The sequence below is a fragment of the Watersipora subatra genome, chromosome 3 (genome assembly GCF_963576615.1).
Source record: "Watersipora subatra chromosome 3, tzWatSuba1.1, whole genome shotgun sequence".
Classification (NCBI taxonomy): domain Eukaryota; kingdom Metazoa; phylum Bryozoa; class Gymnolaemata; order Cheilostomatida; family Watersiporidae; genus Watersipora; species Watersipora subatra.
In genome coordinates, this window is record NC_088710.1 from 71,340,537 (window position 1) to 71,362,025 (window position 21,489).

The 21,489-nt window shown below is 39.1% G+C and overlaps 1 protein-coding gene across 1 annotated transcript; it reads right to left on the reverse strand.

Moving 5' to 3' along the window:
- Positions 1-17,093: 17,093 nt before the first annotated feature.
- LOC137390960 (beta-1,3-galactosyltransferase 9-like) lies at positions 17,094-21,165 on the reverse strand. The gene is made up of 4 exons (XM_068077274.1): positions 20,926-21,165; positions 20,595-20,751; positions 19,189-19,346; positions 17,094-17,312 (listed from the first exon to the last, which is right to left on the reverse strand). The coding sequence occupies exons 1-4, from the start codon at positions 21,163-21,165 to the stop codon at positions 17,094-17,096; spliced, it is 774 nt and encodes a 257-aa protein (XP_067933375.1).
- Between the last annotated feature and the right edge of the window lie 324 nt (positions 21,166-21,489).

The following is a 21,489-nucleotide window of genomic DNA, read 5'->3' on the forward strand; positions in this document are numbered from 1 at the left end:
TATCCCAGAATAAGAGGGTTCCATGTATCAAACTACCAAGTACAGGGGGACACTCTCAAATCGTCTTACAGCCGCACTGGTGATGATGCTGCACTTCTGGGTAAGGCATCTAACAAAGCCCTCATTCCATGCAATATTTCGAGGAGATGGAGACCCTTACAAGGCAGTTGATGCTTGTTGCTAGCCATTCAGATTGGGTCCTTGGCAGCTCTGTTGCGCTTTTGCAACAGGGTGATACAGATGCAGTCATCAGATCGATTGAGAGCTTATGTCTTGCACAAACCCATACTGCTGCTTTGCTTGCACGCTTACTTGCTAATTTGGTGCGTGTCAGGCAAGATCAGTTGGTCTTCACCTCTGCTCTTTCCTCTGCCACCAAGTCTTCTTTACTAAAGCTTGCCATGCCGCTTAATTCACCACTATTTGAAGGAAAGTTGGCTGATTTGACCTCACAAGATGCATCGACAGCATCCAACAGAGCGTTGATATCAATAGTCAAGCAGCAGAAATGGTCACTACAACCAGCTCAACCAAAATCAGAGAAAGAAGGTGACACTGGTAAAAAGTATAGTTTTCAAAGTAAAGGAAAGGCCCCACAGAAAGGCAAATTCTTCAAGATACCCAAGAAGACCGTCGAAAAAAAGTAGGCGGCTGTCTCACCAGTTACTGGCAGGTATGGAACAATCTGCCCAGTGCCTCTACTTGGCTAATAGATCTGTTAAAACACGGTTTACGTTTAAACACAAAAGCCCCTTTAAATTATCCAGTACCACAAACACTCTCAGAAGACTTGGTATTGGAGCTAATGGTTTTAGAGTCCAAAGGTGCCGTAGAACCTGTCGCAGGGGACCACAAGGATTTCTACAGCCGAATATTCTCAGTACCGAAGACAAACGGGCAGTTGAGAATAATTATAGACTTATCCAGACTGAACAAGTGGCTCACTGCACCCAAATTCAAGATGGACAACATACAAACAGTACTAGCTGCTCTGGACAAATCGATGTGTATGGTAAAGCTGGACCTCACCGATGCCTTTTTCCATATACCCATTCACACAGACAGCAGGAAGTTTCTACGGTTTATGATGAACGAACGACCAATGCAGTTCAAGGTTCTACCGTTCGGGTTATCCATAAGCCCTCACACCTTCACGAAGGTCATCTCCACAGTAGCGGCTCATCTATGACAATGGGATGTGACGCTGATAACATACCTAGACGACTGGCTGATCTACAGCAAGTCAAGGGAGGTCTTACAGTCCCAGGTTTTGACCGCTACCAACCAGCTACAGGACCTGGGATTCCATATCAATTACGAGAAGAGCATGCTAAATCCCACACAAGTATGCACATTCTTAGGCTTCAATCTAGACACCAGGTGAGGATTAGCTCACCCATCTCAGGAGAATATCCTAAGACTGACTACCATGTATCGGGCTATAGCAAAGAAGGAGGAGATAACTGCTCAAAGTTTCTTGGCGATGCTTGGTCTGATGAACTTCTGTGCTACGACGTTGTGGAGAGCAAGGCTTCGAATGAGGCCACTACAGTTCCACCTACTGAGTCACTGGAGAATGTCCAAAGGCCACCTACAAGATTCTGTGCCTATAACCAACTACATGAAAGGGCACCTAGCCTGGTGGACCACAGAAAACCTTCAGCTAGGCACTCAAATGAATCCACCTCAAGCAGATTGCGTGCTTCAATCAGACGCCTCTGCCTCAGGATGGGGAGGTATAGTCGGTGAGGAAACAGCTCAAGGAAGGTGGGGAGTCGAGAAAAGAAAACTCCACATAAACGTTCTCGAACTCCTGGCACTCTACAAGTGCCTTCAAACTTTTCAGAAGAGTTTGCTCGGAAAAGTGGTCTTGTGCCAGATAGACAACACAACAGTCGTAGCCTATGTAAAGAAACAAGGAGGGACCAGATCGCCACAGCTATGTACCTTAATCTGGGAAATCCTGCACTGGTGCGACGAGAGGAAGATCACACTGAAGGCATGCCATCTGCCTGGCAAACGGAATGTTATTGCAGACATGTTGAGTCGGGTGACTTCACCAACAGAGTGGTCGCTACACCCTCAGGTGGTCAAGATGATTTTCAAACAATGGGGCACTCCAATGGTGGATCTGTTTGCAACCAAGTTGAACAACAAGCTACCGATATACTTCAGCCCTATGAAGGACCTTCAGGCAGCAGGAGTGGATGGACTGAGTCAACCATGGGACAGACTGGGGTTACGCGTATCCTCCCATAAACTTGCTTCCCCTGGTACTGAGGAAAATTCTCCATTCCCAAGATTGTCAGATCATAATTATAGCTCCAAACTGGCCCAGACAGAGTTGGTTCACAGGATTGTTAAGCCTACTGGCATCCAGACCGCTGGAACTTCCTACAATGGCGAAGCTCCTGAAACAGAATGGAGTATACCATCAGGAGACAGACGGATTGCAACTTCACGCCTGGATGCTGTCCATCAGACAAGATGCAAGGAAGGTATTTCTCGAAAAGCAGCCTTTTATGTCACAAGATGCGTCAGGGAGTCTTCATCAGCCGTCTATGAGGGAAATGAAAAGTGTACTCTGATTGGTGTATTAGAGAGGAGAGAAATCCGCTCGAGCCCACTATCTATGACGTAACTGACTTCCTTATCTATCTGCTAGAGGAGAGCAAGCTGTCAGTGAGTACAATTAAAGGCTACAAGGCGGCACTGGTCAATACTCTAGATAGATCTTTCCCGACAGGGACCGAGGACATAATCAGGGAGATGCTGAAAGGCTTTGCCGCTTGCTCTCATAAGACCATCAGAAGACAACTACCAAAGTGGGATCTCATGGTCATCCTCCACCACCTCTCTAAGTCAAGCACAGATTTGAGGTAGTTCTAGTTGCCTTACTCACTAATCCTGCTTGCTTGCTGCATTCTATCAGCATGTTACAACGCTTGTTGTACACACTACGCACTAATCCTGCTTGCTTGTTGCTTTCTATCAGCTTGTTACAGCTCTTGTATTAACTTGGTGCTGACACAACAAGTTATAACTTGTTGTATTATTTTTCAGGTCGCTATCCCTGAAATGTGTGTTTCTTCTAGCCCTGAGCACTGAGAGGAGGAGATCAGAGATCCATGCCCTCACTAGAGAGTCCATCAATATCTCTGAAGATACCATCCAACTCAGAGTTAATCGCAGCTTTATGGCCACGACACAGAAGGCAAGCGATCCGGAACTGAAAATCCTCGAAACTGAAAATCCTCGTTAAAGCTAACCCAGGAAATCCAAACCTGTGTCCTTATCTGACATTACTAGAATATCTGACAGTTACTAATGATTTATGTGACAATAATGGTAATCTGTTTCTGTCTTACATCAGGCCTCATAAACCCATTACTCAAGATTCTGTTTCAAGATGGATTTGTTGTGCTATTAGAGACTCTTATAAAGTTTTAGATATGTCTTCTCTACCGGAAACCAATGCCCATGAGGTTAGGGCTATAGCGGCCTCTATGTTCATTTCAGATGATAATAATGTTGATGACATTTTAGCCACTGGCCTATGGTCAAGCAAGTGGTCCTTTCTGGGACACTATAAAAGAGATATACCGTGGGACCTGTCCCAATTTAAGTCACTGATGGTCCTTAATAAAGTGTTGAAGCTTTAATCTACACCCTTATCACTTTATACCCAAGACCCCTACCATGATGATTGGGTCCTTTGGTGCATACTATCAGACAATCTACATCTACAATGTACGAGTAGATAAATTCCTTGGGTGAGGAGTTTTCTCCTCCTATCACACCTTATGAAGAAAAGGGTTCGGGTTGATATCCTTTATTATTCCCTCCAATGACCCTTACATTTTAATCCGCTTAGTGAATTCCGTACAAGACAACTCCTGCCCAGCCACCTGTGTCTGTGGGATTCTATTAAGCATATAGTAACTGTATGGAAGTATGTGAAATAAAATTCAAGATTTTTTATAGTAAAATCCAATTTTGTGATCATACTTACCATACAGTTACTATAGACCCACCCTTCCTCCCTACGGGAGTTGCCTTCTCTCTGCGTGCAAGTTGACTCACAAAACTGAGCTTGCGTAGTCGGAAGCGGATAAGGATGGGTCAAGGAAAGCTTTTTTTTGTCCGCCAAAAGCTAAATTCGAACGATTAAGCATATAGTAACTGTATGGTAAGTATGATCATAAAATTGGATTTTACTATAAAAAATTTTGAATTTTCCGTGCAACAACTTGAGCGCCATTTTAAACAACGCTACATGGGCTTCCGGTAGCCTGGGCATGGCTCTCATGGAGGATTGGGAAAGAGATTCTCTCTCCCAATCCCCCCACGAGAGTCATGCCCAGGCTAGGCTTCCGGCTGTAATTAGTGAAGTGGTGGATCATAGTTATCCCAAGAAAAAACCCATTGATTTGCTGGAAATCAGTGTTTTGTCATTAATTGCTACCACTACGACAACCCGAAAACACGGAGGGTTAACGATATATCATTTCACAAGTGAGTTTAGCGTTTTATTCCTGCATTAGTAGCACCAGTACAGCAGTAGCTGTTTAGAAGAAGCTTGCTAGTAACTGGTTAGAAGTAGCGTGCTAGTAGCTGGTTAGAAGGTTGCTAGTGGCTGGTTAGAAGCTTGCTAGTAACTGGTTAAAAGAAGCTTGCTAGTAGCTGGTTAGAAGCTTGCTAGTAGCTGGTTAGAAGCTTGCTAGCAGCTGGTTAGTAATAGCTTGCTAGCAGTTGGTTAGTAGTAACTTGCTAGTAGTAGCTGGTTAGAAGCTTGCTAGTAGCTGGTTAGTAGCTTGCTAGCAGCTGGTTAGTAGCTTGCTAGCAGCTGGTTAGAAGCTTGCTAGTAGCTGGTTAGAAGCTTGACCGTAGCTGGTTAGTAGTAGCTTGCTAACAGCTGGTTAGTAATAGCTTGCTAGCAGTTGGTTAGTAGTAACTTGCTAGTAGTAGCTAGTAAGTATCTTGCTATAGCTGGTTAGTAGCTTGCTAGCAGCTGGTTAGTAGCTTGCTAGCAGCTGGTTAGAAGCTTGCTAGTAGCTGGTTAGAAGCTTGACCGTAGCTGGTTAGTAGTAGCTTGCTAACAACTGGTTAGTAGTAGCTTGCTAACAACTGGTTAGTAGTAGCTTGCTAATAGCTGTTTAGTAGCAGCTTGCTAGTAGTAGCTGGTTAGTATCTTGCTAGTAGCTGGTTAGTTGCTTCTAGTAGTAGCTGGTTATAAGCTTGTTAGTAGCTGGTTATTAGTAGCTAATAGTAGTAACTTATATAAGTTACAACTTATAAGTTACTATATACATGTATATAGTTACTATATAATATCTACAAGTAGATATTAAAATTCAGCCAATGTTAGTAAATGTGGTTTCTCGTTGTGTTTCTGCAGAAACTTGATAGAGTATTTGATATACTCGATGGTCAGTTGCAGGCCGTGGCTATAAACAGCCTATACGGTTGTCTAGTATGGAGTGTCTAACTCTGTTTTAACTAGACACAAAGACATATCTTATGAGTTTGAGAACAATGGATGATACACCTTTATACAACACGAGGCGGTACTACATTTTTTTGTTGAAACTGTTCCTTGTTTTACTGTTCGCTTCCTATCTCTTCGCTATGGTCGAAGTAGACTAAAATACTAATTCAAATTTTGGATTGAATCAGAATTGCACACGCAATATTCTGGTAATGATCTATTGTTTGGTGACCTGATATAATCTGTTATTTTTTCACAATATTTCAGTTTGTTTCTATGGTTAAATATTCTTCGTTTATTGTTCCCTTTTCTAGTTTATGATCTTTGTGTGTGTATTTTTCTGCTTTTTAGTTTTCTAGACTAGCAGCTGCATCAGGTAGGTTGGTGCGATATTAGTGCATAATTGTTATAAGCCTGCATTAACTTATATTGATGTACAGCAGGGGTGCCCAAATGTTTTTAATTGAGGGCTAATATTTAATATTTGAGAATTTCGGTAAGCCACAAGATGTATGATGATATGAACTGAAGTTGTATATGAGTTTAAGAACATTATTGTACTTCTATAGCTATATACATATTATATTACTTTACAATTACATCCATGTGTCAATAACAAATTATGTTTAGTTGTCTTCAGTGAATATGGAATACAGATTATGTGCGCCATTTGTATAGATAAATACTCTACATAAAGCTTTACAAACCAGACTAAATTGGATTGCATTCCAAATATTTACAAAAAGTAATTATTTGGAGACCTTGTAAGGTGGGCCACGTTAAATTTGATGGTGGGCCACCGCAGGCCGCTATTTGAGCATCTCTCATGTAGAGTAAAAATAATGAACAATGTTTATGTATTGAGATATTTTGGTGGTTTGTTTGTAGGCAAGTTTGCTATACTGGATTGGTGTGTGCTGTTGATGTAGTGCTCGGTTTAGTTGAGAAGCTACTGAAGCCTGGTCATTTAGATTACCTGCTGTTGTACAAGTTCTCACAAGACCATCTAGAGTTGTTTTTTAATGCTGTGCGGAAGTATGTAGTACAGTGCTTGTTAATTCATCTCATCCAAGTATAGCTAAAAACGCACATATTATGCTTTGCAGTATGTGATTTCACCTGCTGGATATAGCTTTTCAGACCACACGCTGCTTTCAAACAAAATAGATCAAGTGGGCCAAATCAAAGATGATACAAAAAATGTTATCACCAAGCTTTAAGATAATGGGCGCCAAAACCTAAATATAATCAATTGATATATTGCTGGACACCATCATATTGCTCGACTATGAATCTATTTTCTTGGTATGTTTGATTGTAATGGGGACATTTTGGCTGATACCTAAACTGCTTAACAATTTTATTCTAAAAATCATTAAATTATTATTCATTCCATATTTTAGCAACGTTTCCATTTTATTTCCAATTGCAACAAAGAATAACTGTTATTATTTCAGAAGACTGGAACAACAACCCATCAGTAGAGCAGTTTCAGCATATCTTTAGGCGCTTGGTTACAAGATGTGATATTACACCAGAAGCTACTGGTAATGTCAGATCTATGGATGACACTGCATTGTTACAAGCTTCTACCACCTATGTGCCACCAACTGTTGGTAGTGAAGATTATGTTGAAGATGTTATTGACAGATAAACTATGCTTTCCGAAGGAATGCTAAACATTACATCACATCCTGTTCTTGGTAACATTGCTGTATATTTATCTGGTTGGCTTGTCAGAAAACTGCTTAAAAGGTTGCGGTGTGAGCCATGGAGACTCCCTAATTCAGTCTAAGGAAGTTAGCAAATATGATCATATTCATGTTCTGTTAAGAGTTAAGAACAATGGTGGCTTGATTTCTCCTTCTGATGGTGTGGTAACAACTGTTCTTTGCACCGAAAAGTATCTGAAGGCGGCTACATCAGCAAATCAATGTTTGAAATATCACAAGATTCTGGAGGGTCTAAAAGAAGATATGATATATTTGAATTAAAGCAACATTGTACTGACACTTCTGTAGGAATTAATAATCATCACTTCTCACTACTTTAGTGGTTGAAACATTCTTTGATTTAAGACAGCACCACTTTGCCAACTTAAGAAACCTAGATTTACATAAAGGGAACATAAGACATAATGCTACAAAAAACATTATTTAGAGGACAGTGAACTGTAATGTCGCTGTGACATAAATTGTCTATAGCCGGTTTAAGTTTGTATTCATTTTTAAGACTTCTCTTTATATATGCATACAGCTTGTACAGTTTGCAGGCATGTAGTAGTTCAATTTATTATATAATTTATATATATTATAATGCTATTAGACGATATATTAGGATCATCAGAGCATCTGGCTCATTAGTTTTTTATGCATAGATCATTTATTTTCTGAATCACAAACAAATTTGATGATCAAGTATAATGTAATTAAGATTTATAGTTTGCTTTATATATGCATACAATTTGTACAGGTTGTAGGCATTTAGTTGTTTAATTTATTATATACTTTTTATATATAATGCTATTAGACATTGTACTAGCATCCGAGCATCTGGCTCATTTTCTATGCATAGATCATTTATTTTCTAAATCGCAAATAAATTTTGTGGTCAAGCATATACTATAGTTAAGATTTATAGTTTGCTTTTGGTCTATATCATCGAATAACACATATAGGTACGTATAACACAAATCAAGATATATTGAGTGTTGGGACCTACTGGCACAATAGCTAAAGCTAATCTAGGCTCGAGGCCAATCCAACGACTTTTCGAACAAAGCAATGTAGGTTGCAAGATTTTAGTCAAATGTATACAACAGTTTTGGCCAGTTTTCTGCTCTTGGTGATGTAAACAACTATTGTGATCTCTTATTAGATAGTCAATAAGTTTTAAAGCTAAAGTTTACTGGGCTGGTAAGGTGAGCAATGCCAATGATACCCTTAAATCCAGTGGAAACATCTGTTGATAAGAAATGCAAATTATATAGAGCCCATATAGAGTTGTCTGTCTATTGTTGAAACCATGCCAATAGCCATCTACAACAACAAAAACTTATAGCCAATGAATCTGTAAATCTTTAGCTAGCTTGACTTTGATATATAGGTTGAATGAATATGTAGATCTTGATTTTGATATATAGGTCGGTTGATTAAGATTGGGGATGGATAAAAGCACCCACAAGCTCCTTGAGATTAAATGTACATTGTTGCTAGGTTGCTATAAAGGGGGCGTAACCATGTAGCATGGTTAAAGATGGTGCTTAAATTGTTACTCTGATAAATGACCTGGCCATTCTAGGGGTAGTATAATTCAGTGGTTGTGTAGAACCAAGGATAATGATGAGGAGCGATAGATCAAACCGATGTAAACGGACGCCTTCATTGAAATAAGTACTCCCAACTAATAATAAACCAATGGGATGGGTAGCTTACCGCAATCTACGTGTCCATCCACTGCCCAATTTAACGTGTAGACCAGCCGCGAAATTTTTTTTTCATACAGGAATATATATGGCCGTAAAATCTTAGCTTCTGATTGGTTTTAGTAATTGAGTTTTTGTAACCAAAACCTACATCATTACATTGAAAATTAATAGTTATAATTAGAAAGGAACACAAAATTCCAAATGCCTGGATGAGGACGAAACAGTAGACCATTACCTATACAGATGCAGCAATTACACCAATCTAAGAAAAAAAATACTCTCTAACCCTCACAACTACACAAATAATCTCAAACTAAACATGAATTGTCCACTACTATCTTGCATTCAGGATACTTTTACATTTTCCATTTTATTTGATAATATGCCTACAAATAGAGGCTTTTTGTTATTTTGTTATCAGCAAAATAAAAGATTACTATCTAACATTCCAAATGGTTTTGTAAAAATTATGTTATCATTCAAAAAGTGCTGTTAAAACGTGTCATCATGTGGGTTCACATGACGGCCACGGCTACGACTCTGTGAAACTATACGGCTCTGGCCCGGTCGGGCCAGAGCCGTATAGTTTCAAAAGAACCAACGGAAGCGTATATGGGAGCTTGCTCATTTCCAAACAAACTGGCCATGCCCACTATTTTTATTTAAGTTATAATGTAGAGGCCGCAACATTAACCAACAAAAACTACTCCAATTGGCAGTCGCTCTGAAAGTGATTGTTGTATTATACACCATTTGAAAATGGAACAAAGTTCCTTACAAAAAGCTACCAATAATTTTTATAATTAAAAAATATAACCCTTTTAAGAATCAAATTAAAGCACGTCTTATCTAAATTGGCATATAGCTCAAGTTCTGATATGTTTTGTATCTGCAACCAGTTTCTGGTTTAGGTTTCTAAAGAAATTACGTCTTAATGTTTGTGTAAAAATCATGGATGCTACTACTAAACAGATATGACATAGTGGCTGGCAGCAATGTTTGTTTGAATGCGGTTTGTGGATACCTTTCCTTCAACTCTCCGTCTCACAAGCACACCAAGGTACTATCAGCTGAGGATCAATTAAGCAAAACATATATGCAAAATATATTGCATACAGTATTGCAATACACATGCCAAACCAGGCTCAGGTAAGCAGTTACAGATATTAAGATCATCTGCACGTGATTAGATAAAAATATAGATTATGCAGCAGTAACAAACAACAAAAACAAAACAATAGTGCAGTAAAATTTGGAATTTTGATAAAAAGCATTCGCACCACTGGTTTCAGGTGAGCAGTTGGATACTACTGATATTTTGACAATACATTAAGATGAAAAATATTAGGCAAAAGAAAATATAAACATAGAGCGAGTAATGAAAAGAAAATTTGGCTCAGAAGGCGCTCTTCGGCTCTGCTCCTCAACAGACGCTCTAGGCTAAGAATCAACTGATGACACTAACTCTTTGCACAACATCTCGGATTGCCATTGAAGCACTTCCAAAGCTAACAGACGAATCGTTCTTCAGCGCTTCCGTCGCTTTTCTAAACTTGAAGTGCAAATGAACTGGGACAAACTTTTATGTCAGACGATGCCCTAGCTGATGTTGCAGCTTGACGATGTCAGTGCATGGCACCCTGCGCTGAGTTCTAAGCAATGGTTTGTCAATGCTTCCGCTATTGTTGGCACATGAATTTCTGCCTCATAGGCACGTACAGCAACCTCCCATTTCATAAGCTCAGCAAGGAATTCATCGTTCACCTCAAAAAGGACACCGTTTTCAAAATTCTTGAGCTGGATGAATCTTGATCGGTTTTGGTGATAGCCGTTCGCAACATGGAGTTGGTCTGTGCGAGTCCTGCACAGTTGCCGCAGTTTCATCAACGATTGAACTCAGTCTCCGCTGCAACAATATAGAGACTGTTGCTCAGTTTCACATAAAACACCTTCAGTTGGGAATGCTGATGTTGCACTCGCTGTTGTAGAGTTCGTATGGAAGGAAGGGGAGAGGCCATGGCTAACAGTCCTGTGTAGCCTGTTGTTCCACATGCAAAGCGTAGCTTCAAAGACTTAACAGTTTCCAGTTCCTAAGTAAGAGCGCAACTGCAGCGTCAAGATAATGCTGATAGCTGTTCCTTGTTAAATAACATGCGTATCTTTATTTCGTGCTGTCTAAGCTTGTCTTTATCCGCCCTAAAACAAAAAAATTATGAACACAATCCAAGCAAACGGAAGTATTTTAAGATACATAAATTATTACAGAAACACATTCATGATTTAGTGTGCAAAAACACCATCCTCTGTAACAATTGGACCAAAATGGGTAGAAATGTTATTCTTTACGAAAAAATGGCAGTATGTATATATATTATATATAATTACCTGATTGAGTCTTTTTTGAAGGTCAATAACCTTGCGTTTGAGTTGGTCAACCTCTCAGTCATTGGTATCATGGACCAGACCTAAAAAGAAAAAATGAACATCAAGGCCTAGACATTAAGTTTCTTTAGAACAGCCTAAAATATTTAATTACTCAGCTTTCACTCATGTCTTGTGCTGCTCCTCCTTGTGTTTAAACATGCAAATGATCTCAGACAAAAAACTATGGAGAGACCCGCGTGCTTGACTATGTGTTCAGCTGCGAGAAGAAAAGATAATAGATGGATGAAAAGTTAAATGACAAAAATATCACAGCTGCTAGTATTTTGTTAGCATTTTTGTTAGCATAGTTCTGTCAGTATTTTTTCAACCAGACACACAGAAAAGAAAATGTTAGCTGTTTGGCGATATGTTAGCCATACCATGCATTTCAGGGTGCAGTAAGGCACAATACATACTAGTGTTAATTGTGGTGGTAGCAGAAATAGAAGTGGGTTAAAATAAAACAGATGAATCACTAGCAAATACTACAACCCCTGCAATACTAGCAATACAATATCCTGCTATCTACCGCACGCACAGCAGTTACACACTTAAAATACGTACCAGTTTGCTGAATTAGCTGCATGTAAAAAATAGAGCACTGCAATAAATTGAAATAGTAGGGATAGGCTTAGTTTTCAAACGTCTCTTCTCGGTCTTAGCCAGGGTAAACCAATGCTCCTCAAAATATTTTTGTTGAATGTTTATCAAACATATACAATGTATATCATACATACTATATCATATAGTTTTTGATAAACACATAAAATCAGGCCAGTAAGTACTTGTATAAACCATATGATTGCAGGCCCAAGGCTGCTGCTTGATTTTCTTCTTAAAACATATATTGATATGATCCATGTCATGGTCACAGTGGTGATAGTAAAGACTTGTTGTTTTCAACCTACAATTCATCCGAATCAATGATACATAACTCAGTTCTATCGTTAATATCCCTCTAGCCTACAACAACTAGCTAAATGTCTTTACTGTGTTAGAGAAAAGTACCAGAAAAAAGCAGAATTATTATTATTATTACGAAAAGAGAACCCACCTCACAGAGTGCAGCTGCGTTATCTGACTTTGGAAGTTTAGGGGCTTTTGGGTCGGCTGCTTGTGTTCATCCTATTGACATTTTGAACCCATATCTTTTTTAATGAACTGTTTTGAAGAAACTGACAAAATTGGAAACCGGCTTCAGAATGATTTGCACACTGAACTGCTAGGCAATTAACCATTTTAATAACCAAACCGCAATCGTGTTCACAAGGCAAATGATCGAACAAGCTTTGGAAAATATTTTAGCGCTGGTTTTTGCTTAGACAGGTATTAATCAAATTAAAAATGGGCGAGAACCACACTTCTTGTATATGATTAGAAAGTAAAATTTTTGCCAATTCAAATGGTGTTGTATAGGTCTAAGTCACTGATTTCTTTCCGAGATTCTTCAACTCAATCATTTCTGGTGCAGTAACACGAAAGCAGTTTTCCTGCAAACTAATGATGACTCAACATTGGCCTCATGCGAGGAACTTTGCCATCAGCCGTTAACAAAAGCTGGGCTGGCCTAACAGGAAACCCCACTACCACCCACGAACGCATCAATGTATGCTCGCTTCCTGTGTTTAAAAGACACATGAAACAACAACCATTGGGAACCGCTTTAACAACTGGCATGGGGCTACTGCACATAGCTTTACCAGCTGCCCCAAACAGTACCAAACTGTCCGATCACACGCAAGTACCAATTCATGCTAATCTATTCCCATCAAAAGAAGCATCGTTGTCCCCTCCACGTAACAATCCGATCCACCATTGGTAGACCTAGCAGCTATGTTCTGACGCAATCGCTTCCTACGACAGCTTGCAACGAGGTGCCTAGCCCTACTACACCTGAAGCAACCCCTCTTGGAAGAAGCTTCTGTTGACTTCTTTCCTGCGGCACATTTGTGCCCAAGTTTGTTCTGTTGACAGGTTTTGACACAGTGATTGGAAGCAGCAGCGAGACCTTTTGTCGAGTTCCTATTTAAGCAAGCATCTGCAGCTTTTCACAAAGCCAATCTGTCCCACACACAGACCAGCACTGACCCAAAATCGACCGTGTACGCATGTTCATGCGCAATGACCCATTAATAAACAGAAGCTTAAAGCCCCTCGCAAAACTTGACTCGAAAGCCAAGATCCCTCGAGGACATCCCCAGTTTTTTTCCCGAATTGCCCCCATCAATCCAAATAAATGTCAACTTTTTTGCCAGCGCCAAACTGGCAGTTGACAACTTTTTGCCACACTTTTTGTTGAGGCATAGCATACTGGGCTACTAGCGCAGCTCTCAAAATCTCCCAACTAGAGGCCTTTCCTACACTCATATGGCTATACAGCTGAGCAGCCCCACCATACAGCACACAGTTCCACCGGTATGACTCTTTCCAGAGCACAAAATCGCTCATAGTCGGCGTTCCCACGCAGACACCTCCACTAGCCCATTGTCGCTAAACCGGGGCAACAGCTCGCTCAGCCGATTCAAGATTGGCCCATGAGCCTGATTGAGAATACTGGCCAAAACACCAGCATCTAACCGCATCAAAACAGTTGCCTGTGTACCTGCTTCTGAAGAACCAGCATCCGCAAGCGCTGGCTTTGAGCCCTCCTGGCCCTCAGGAGGACCAGTGCCCGCGCTCCCTGACGCCATACCCTCAGGTACATCTGACAACTGAGTTGACTATTCGGCTTCTAGAGCCCTGACCAAGGCCAAAATAGCTTGTCAACAAGACAACAAGGATGTTGCTACACAGCGCCAAGCTGCTGCTATAGCACACCAACCTCCCCTTTGCTATCAGCCTTACCACTACGGCAATGTACGACTACAGCATAATGCTGTCACGAATCTGACAGCAGTCCCTACTGCCAACTTGTGGGCAAATCAAATAAGCAGCTTAGCTGCTCTACGATGGACTCTCAAGTCCGATCACCACCCGCAGTTTTCCTGTCAGTAGAAGCATGACAATTCTCAAAATCAGCTCACTCGCTCTCCTCACTGAAGCTTCTGTTAAGCATCTGACTCACGTCTGCTTATAGAGCAAGACCTGTTAGTCTCTCAGCTTTCCTTTGGAAAGCTAGCTTTTCAAAGCCCTGGTTTTTCATGGAAGCCTGCTCCACATTACCGGTTAATTACTGGAAAGCCGTGGAATATTTACATAATATCCCACAGTTGAATTAGTCTGAGTCAATGATTCCTTTCTATGCAAAAAGTGAGGTATTGAGCGCAAGGTATGAATATTCCATCAGAGATCAGTATGTCAATCGAGTTTGTTTAGAAACAAGTGTTTTTGTTTTTGGTTTTGGTCGTGGACACTGTGTAGCTATACAGCTCTGGACTTGGTATAACAAAACACCTCAAATCTAGACAAAGACTGTAGTATGCCTAAGTTCGACGATTCATAAAAAGGTATATGCACTGGTATCCGGACTCGTGCATACTGATTCACAGTTTGTTTGTTGTCTCTACCTTTCCTGTGATCATTACATAATTAGGCCTATCCTGACATTTGCCAGACATCGAGTTTCTTTCAGTAAAAAGAAAAATAAGTGTGATGTTATCATCTTCACAACAAACTTGTGTTGTGACTTGCTGTCGTTGTGTGTTGCTGTTGCGTGTGTTGCTGCTGTGTGTGTAGCTGCTGTGTGTATTGCTGCTGCAGTGTTTTGCAGCTGTTGTGTTAGCTGATGCGTGCTATCATAGAATCTCAACTGGGTTTGATTTACACATAGTGCAGTCGTCATAACATTTGTGTTGCTGTTAACTTCACAGCATTTATATGATGCAACGTTTTAGTAATTTATGCACTGTTTTTATATCATTTAAGTAAATCAGTTCTAATAGTCGCTGATAGTCTTTAGTAGTTTCTAATATTTTTTAGTAGTCTTTAGTAGTCTTTGGTAGTCACTAGTAGTTTTTTAATAGTCTTTAATAGTTTCTAGTAGTCTTTAGTAATCTTTAGTAATCTCTAGTGATCTCTGGTAGCCTCTAGCAGTCTCGTAGTCTCTGGTAGTCTGTAGTATTCTCTAGTAGTCTTAAGTAGTCCTTAGTAGTATCTAGTAGTCTGGAGAAGAATAACAGAACTAGGAAGACTTTTTTTTCTAGTAGCTTTTTTAGATGCAAAAAGTACAACCGCCTCTAGCAGAATTAACCAAAGAGGTAAGCAATGCCAGACCTAATACCAACACTATTGAAAAAATGCATAGCATACGTCAGTGTCAGCATCGCCTTATGTAGTTGTGGCTTAAGAGGAGAGTCTCTGTTAAAAATTTTAAAGTCTTCTCATCTGTGCCATGCATTTACTGTGCACTTATTTTAGCCTGAAAACTGAGATGACTGACCTCACCAGGCCTTCTTAAAGGTAAAATTCAAGTCTAAAAGCTGAGAAAAAATTAGCTATTTCTTGCGCAAAGCGTGCCATAAGTTGTCTGTGTGTCATCCTGAGAGTTTTCCATCTTTTGAGCCAATGAAGCCCATTTTTGTCAAACTTGTATAAATTCTAGAGACTTCTCAACAAAACCTGCATTCCTCTATATTTGCTACAGTATCTTTACCTTACATGTACATCAATAATAATAGAGGTCTGAATATCATTAGAATATGTAGAAGAATAAAGACAGCTCATTCATGCTAAACTTACTCACTACTTTATATTCTGATTGTTTGTTCCAAGGTAAGTACATAGCTGAAAGAGCCTTTAACAGTTCATGTACAACTATGGCACACAGCAGCAAGTTTTTTTTAGTGTCTGGCTTTATACAAAGGTTAACCAGACTCCAAATGTGGTAAATGTATTGCATCTATAGTTCACAAGCAGGCTACAGGTCAGCAATTTTATTTATGCATTAGATGAATGCCTGGCGTTGCATGGGTATCAAAAGAAGTTTTTGAGTAATTTATTAATTTGTATAAATTCTTGAATATGAATTGGACTAAGTTGAGCTAGTCTAAATCTTTACTATAATAAGAGCCGTGTGTCTTTCCATTTGAGCATTCATGTTCATCCTTCCATTTGAGCATTAAAATGAAGATTGCACCTCATGAGAATCAAACCCGTACATTTAGATGTATGAATCCTAAGCCAAGGGCACTACTACCCAACCATGCAGCCACATTTCTACAGTTTGGAATAATTGTGCTTATAATCTTTACATATCATGATCTAACTTGGTGCATCGATCTGCTTTTTGAGGAAGTCTGATATGTATTTTTTAGTAGTTCAAACGTGCTTCTAGTAGTTTGCTTCTAGTAGTGTAAGCGTACGTATTTTAATAATTCACTATGAACTGGACATACCAAAAACAAGTAAACACTTATATTTATAAGTATAGATTTAGTTATTTGGTGCAATATCCAATGCCTTAAGTTAAAATATTTTTGTATACATGTATGTATTTGGTATTGCCAGGTCCTAATAAGTCTTTGCTTTGGTAACCTTAGTAAATTAGAGATCAAGCCATTGTCCTACAGTAATTCATTTTCATACACTATTTTTTCATGCTACAGAAGTCTGTACAGAAAATCAATCTACAGTAGTTTTTTGCTCAGCAGTAATAGTTGGTAGCGTGGTGAGTGTTCGGAGCTGCTGATAATGCAGAGTTCCACTTATCTGAATATCCACCCTCTCTTAAAATGGCACAAAACACTTAGAAAATTAGAACAGCAAAAGGCTGAGTTCCAACTAGTTGCAGTTCTGTAAATCCTGCCCTTTCAAGTCTTATTTAAGATTTCTCAACTCCATCCAGATTTTAGGAAGCTGGCTGTCAGGTATTTGCCCAACGATAAAAACTGAGCGGTCTTCTTTTTTTAGCTCGGTTAGCGTTGCATTTCCACCGTACACATGTATATGATGTTTGTTTATAGGAATATGCTGCAGTCCAGCATGCTTTGCTAACCTCCCAGTAGTGTACATATCTTCAAGCCACAGAAAATCTACCTATAATATAAAGTGCTATATTAAGATGCAATGGAAATGGGGCAATTATATACATCTGTGTGACAACTGACACCCACTAATAATTGACAACTCTATTAGCAGGCTATTGAAAACCAATGGCAATTGACATCTATTAGCCCAAATTTAGACAAGCAATTAGTAACTATGAACAACTCACATTCACTAAAAATTAAAATACACTTTCAAAGCTATCGTTTCCTAGCAACAGAGACCTCTAGCAACAGAAACCCATGGCAGTTGAAAACGACTGGCAAATTTACATTTTCTGTTAAAATCAACATCTTCAGGCACTTGATGGCTCTCAGTCTAATTCAACTGTGAAAACCTTGTCTACAAATTGTGACAATGATTTCTCTGACAGCTAAAGCTTGTGCAATGGGTTCTTATAACAGCCGGGAATATATTCAACTAATCGCAATCGGTAGTATGTGATCATAAATTTGATTGGCTACATGTATCGCATATACTCTTTCTCTCACAGTTTGTAGCTGAAGGACCCTTGAGTTGATCAAGCAGTTTGTATAGACCATCGATGTCAAAGCACACAAACATGAAAAGGATTGAACCCTGTTCAGCGCAGCAAGAAATAGAACCATTGGAACCAAAACATGGGGATCGGCTAAATCTTAAAAACTGCTAATAGTTGCTCAGTTAGACAGAATTTTGTAGCGTATGTCAAGAAAACAATTGTGACTGAGTGGCAAACTTAGAATTCCTCACGTAAGGCAAATCTATGTTAGATAGTCAAAACCATCAAATGTATGACTATGGCTGTCAAACAGTCTTAGTCATGTTAAAAGGTCAGAGTCCTATTAAACAGTCAGAGTCCTATTAGACAGTCAGAGTTATGTTTGACAGTCAGAGTCTTGTTAGACAGTCAGAGTCTTGTTAGACAGTCAGAGTCTTGTTAGACAGCCAGAGTCATGTTAGACAGTCAGAGTCATGTTATACAGTCAGAGTTGTGTTAGACATTCAGAGTCTTGTTACACAGTCAGAGTCTTGTTAGACAGTCAGAGTCATGTTAGACAGTCAGTCATGTTAGACAGTCAGAGTTGTGTTAGACATTCAGAGTCTTGTTACACAGTCAGAGTCTTGTTAGACAGTCAGAGTTCTATTAGACAGTCAGAGTCATGTTAGACAGTCATAGTCATGTTAGACAGTCAGAGTCATGTTAGACTGTCAGAGTCATGTTAGACAATCAGAGTCGTGTTAGACAGTCAGAGTCTTGTTAGACAGTCAGAGTTATGTTACACAGTCAGGGTCATGTTATACAGTCAGAGTCATGTTAGACAATCAGAGTCGTGTTAGACAGTCAGAGTCTTGTTAAACAGTCAGAGTTATGTTACACAGTCAGAGTCATGTTATACAGTTAGAGTCATGTTAGACAGTTAAAGCAATGTTAGATCGTAAAACCTTTTCATACATACAAAAATGAGAATTGAGCCGAGCCATTAGGCAGCAGTGCTTCATCAATTGAAGAATTTTCTCTATATCTGCTGCCAGGCCACATTATTACCAAATATAGGGCTCTTTAGATCAATCTCATGGAAGCAAACATGTGTGAATGGCAGCTGACTAAACCAAGTATGACCATATAATGTATATCAAACCTCTATAATACATGTAGTTGTTTAGACTTAGGTTATACATAGCAAAGCTACATGAAGGACTCAACAGCCTGGTGTACTTTAGCCCCTATCCAGGCAGGTAGAAACCATAATAGAGACAAAGCAAAGTCAAAGATTTTATCTTTTACTAGTGAGTGGTGCTCAGTACGAACCAAACTTGCACTAACACAAAGTCTAACAACGTAAGCTCTGCGTTATTCAAACACAACAAACAACACACAGGGTACCTCATTTATGGCTGCCACCAGCAAAGGTAGAGAATCGCCTGTGATAAAGTAACCTGAACCAGCGCAGGCTTTTGGAGCATAGGTCTTTTCTGCCAGCTCATCTATTGACACACTATATCTTCCTTGTCTGTAAACTGGTGGGTTCTCCCAAACTTCACCTAAAACATAAATTTAGTGCCAAAGGTTATCTTCTAGTGAATACAGAATAATGTGATTAGATGCCATCTTTGCTGGACAATCGCCTGCTAATGTCTGATGTTTGTTAGCCAACTGGTGTCTATAAATAGTTGTTTTTAGGTTACTGATGCTGAGTTATTCTTTCTTTTCATATCGTTTTACATCCCGATCAACAGAGACAGAGTATAACATAGTAATATGATTTGAGTACCGTTGTACCAGTGAAAGTCTAAAATACCAAGTTTTGATTCCAATAATGTTATTAGGCAGTTTCCAAATGCTGTCATTGTTTAACAAAACTACTCAAGTTGAATGGCCTCTAAAACAATAATATATTGTCATAAGCAACTACATGGTTATAATCGTAAAGTTATTGGAAGGTGATCAGTAAAAATTATGTTTGAAAAGCAGATGTCAATAATAGGTGCAGTGAGTTAAGACAAATAATGATAAGACAAATACTACAAGTTAGGAGAACATAGAAAGGGAAAGATAGCGCTTCTAAAAAGCCTGTCAATTGTGTGAAACTCTATTGTAGCCGTCAGAAAAGTTAAGTGAAGAAGCTATAGAGTTAACTTTTATGAACTCTTAAGAAGGAAACCCAAAGGAGTTAGGATGAAAGAGTTTGGGAACATATCTATAAAAGTTTAAGTTTTCAGATCTACACATTTGCTGTTAACTTTCATTAATTTTAATACTTTCCTTTGCGTAATATAATGATTTTCATTAATCATAATTTGCAACTACACGATTATAGTTGTATAAGTGTTGTGTTGGCATGCGTCCGTAACGAGTGACAATGCCAGGCATCAATGTTTATTCATATCTATGGCACTGTGAATCATTGTGACATCTTGTTAAATCGAATAATGAAAAAATAAAAGATAACAACCTAACTTATCTTAAACATCTGTTTTTCTTCTGAGATGTTTTTGTACTCAATGATTTATCAACTACTTACAATTCTTGATTTAGTAAAATAGGATTTGATTTGTGCACATCAGAGATTGATTTTATTTGTTAGATACAGTTAAAATGCACATATGATTGGATTTTAGTCAAAACAGCTTTTAACCAGTTGGACTTCAGAATAAACGAGTGATTTGGGTACAGCTATAGATTTTGGAAGTTACAGTAGTTTGAATTTGAAAATGGGGTTGGTCGATTCATAAATCTTAATGCTATTCTTCTAGCACACATTGACCTAATTAGCTACATATATGAATTACCGAGAATACTATTGGTTGGCCAGGCATTGCCAACTTGAAATGATTGGCTCATCCATTTGGCAAGGCGAATGGGTAAGATAAGTGAATCATCATCAGTCTTGAACAGGAGCTTCACTTGTCCACAGAACTCCTCTGTCCACCTCAGCATGCTCCTCGCCTGCAGCATCGCAATAGTTAGAGTGGTCAGAGATTCTTTTAGCAGTTGCATGTGACAACATCATGCAATGATTAACCTTAGCCGATTCTCTTGTCTAGAACTACTTGTCTGGTCCTACAGTATCTAAATAAAGTAATACTCAAATAGATAACTGACAGTAATAGCTACACTTACCTTGTATGTCAAGTTTTTGTAATTGTCTATAAAGCTGCCATCTTGGATAATATCTTGGTATTGTAGCTGCTCATTATCAATTGCTTTCTGTACATTAACATTTTGAGCAGTTGCTAGAGAGAAGACAACTTTAGTGCTGATTGGTAAGTAAGGTTTAGGATTGGCCCATGTCTCTCGAACCATCGATCTACGTTTTGTATTGCTTGGTGAACTGTATATCCAAACTAGTAGTTCAGGCATGTGGCTGGAGCAAAGCTTCTCATTGGCTATAATATAATTTGATAACAGCCTTTGCTTGTAAGAGGTTGCATTATTTGAATGCTTTCTTCCCAGTGTCTGTGCATTCTCTCGGCTTCTGATGATCTTCAAGGTAGTACCTGTTCGACATCATACAATGGCAGAGTGTTTAGTGCTATCAAGCTATTAGTCTCTGTGACTATATGCGATAGTACCAACTGCTGTATACACTACTATATAGTATGGCAGAGATGCTAGCATTATGGAAAGTCTTGATAAACTGGCATTGTTCATGGCTTAAGGTATAGTTATTCTTATTTTATTGTT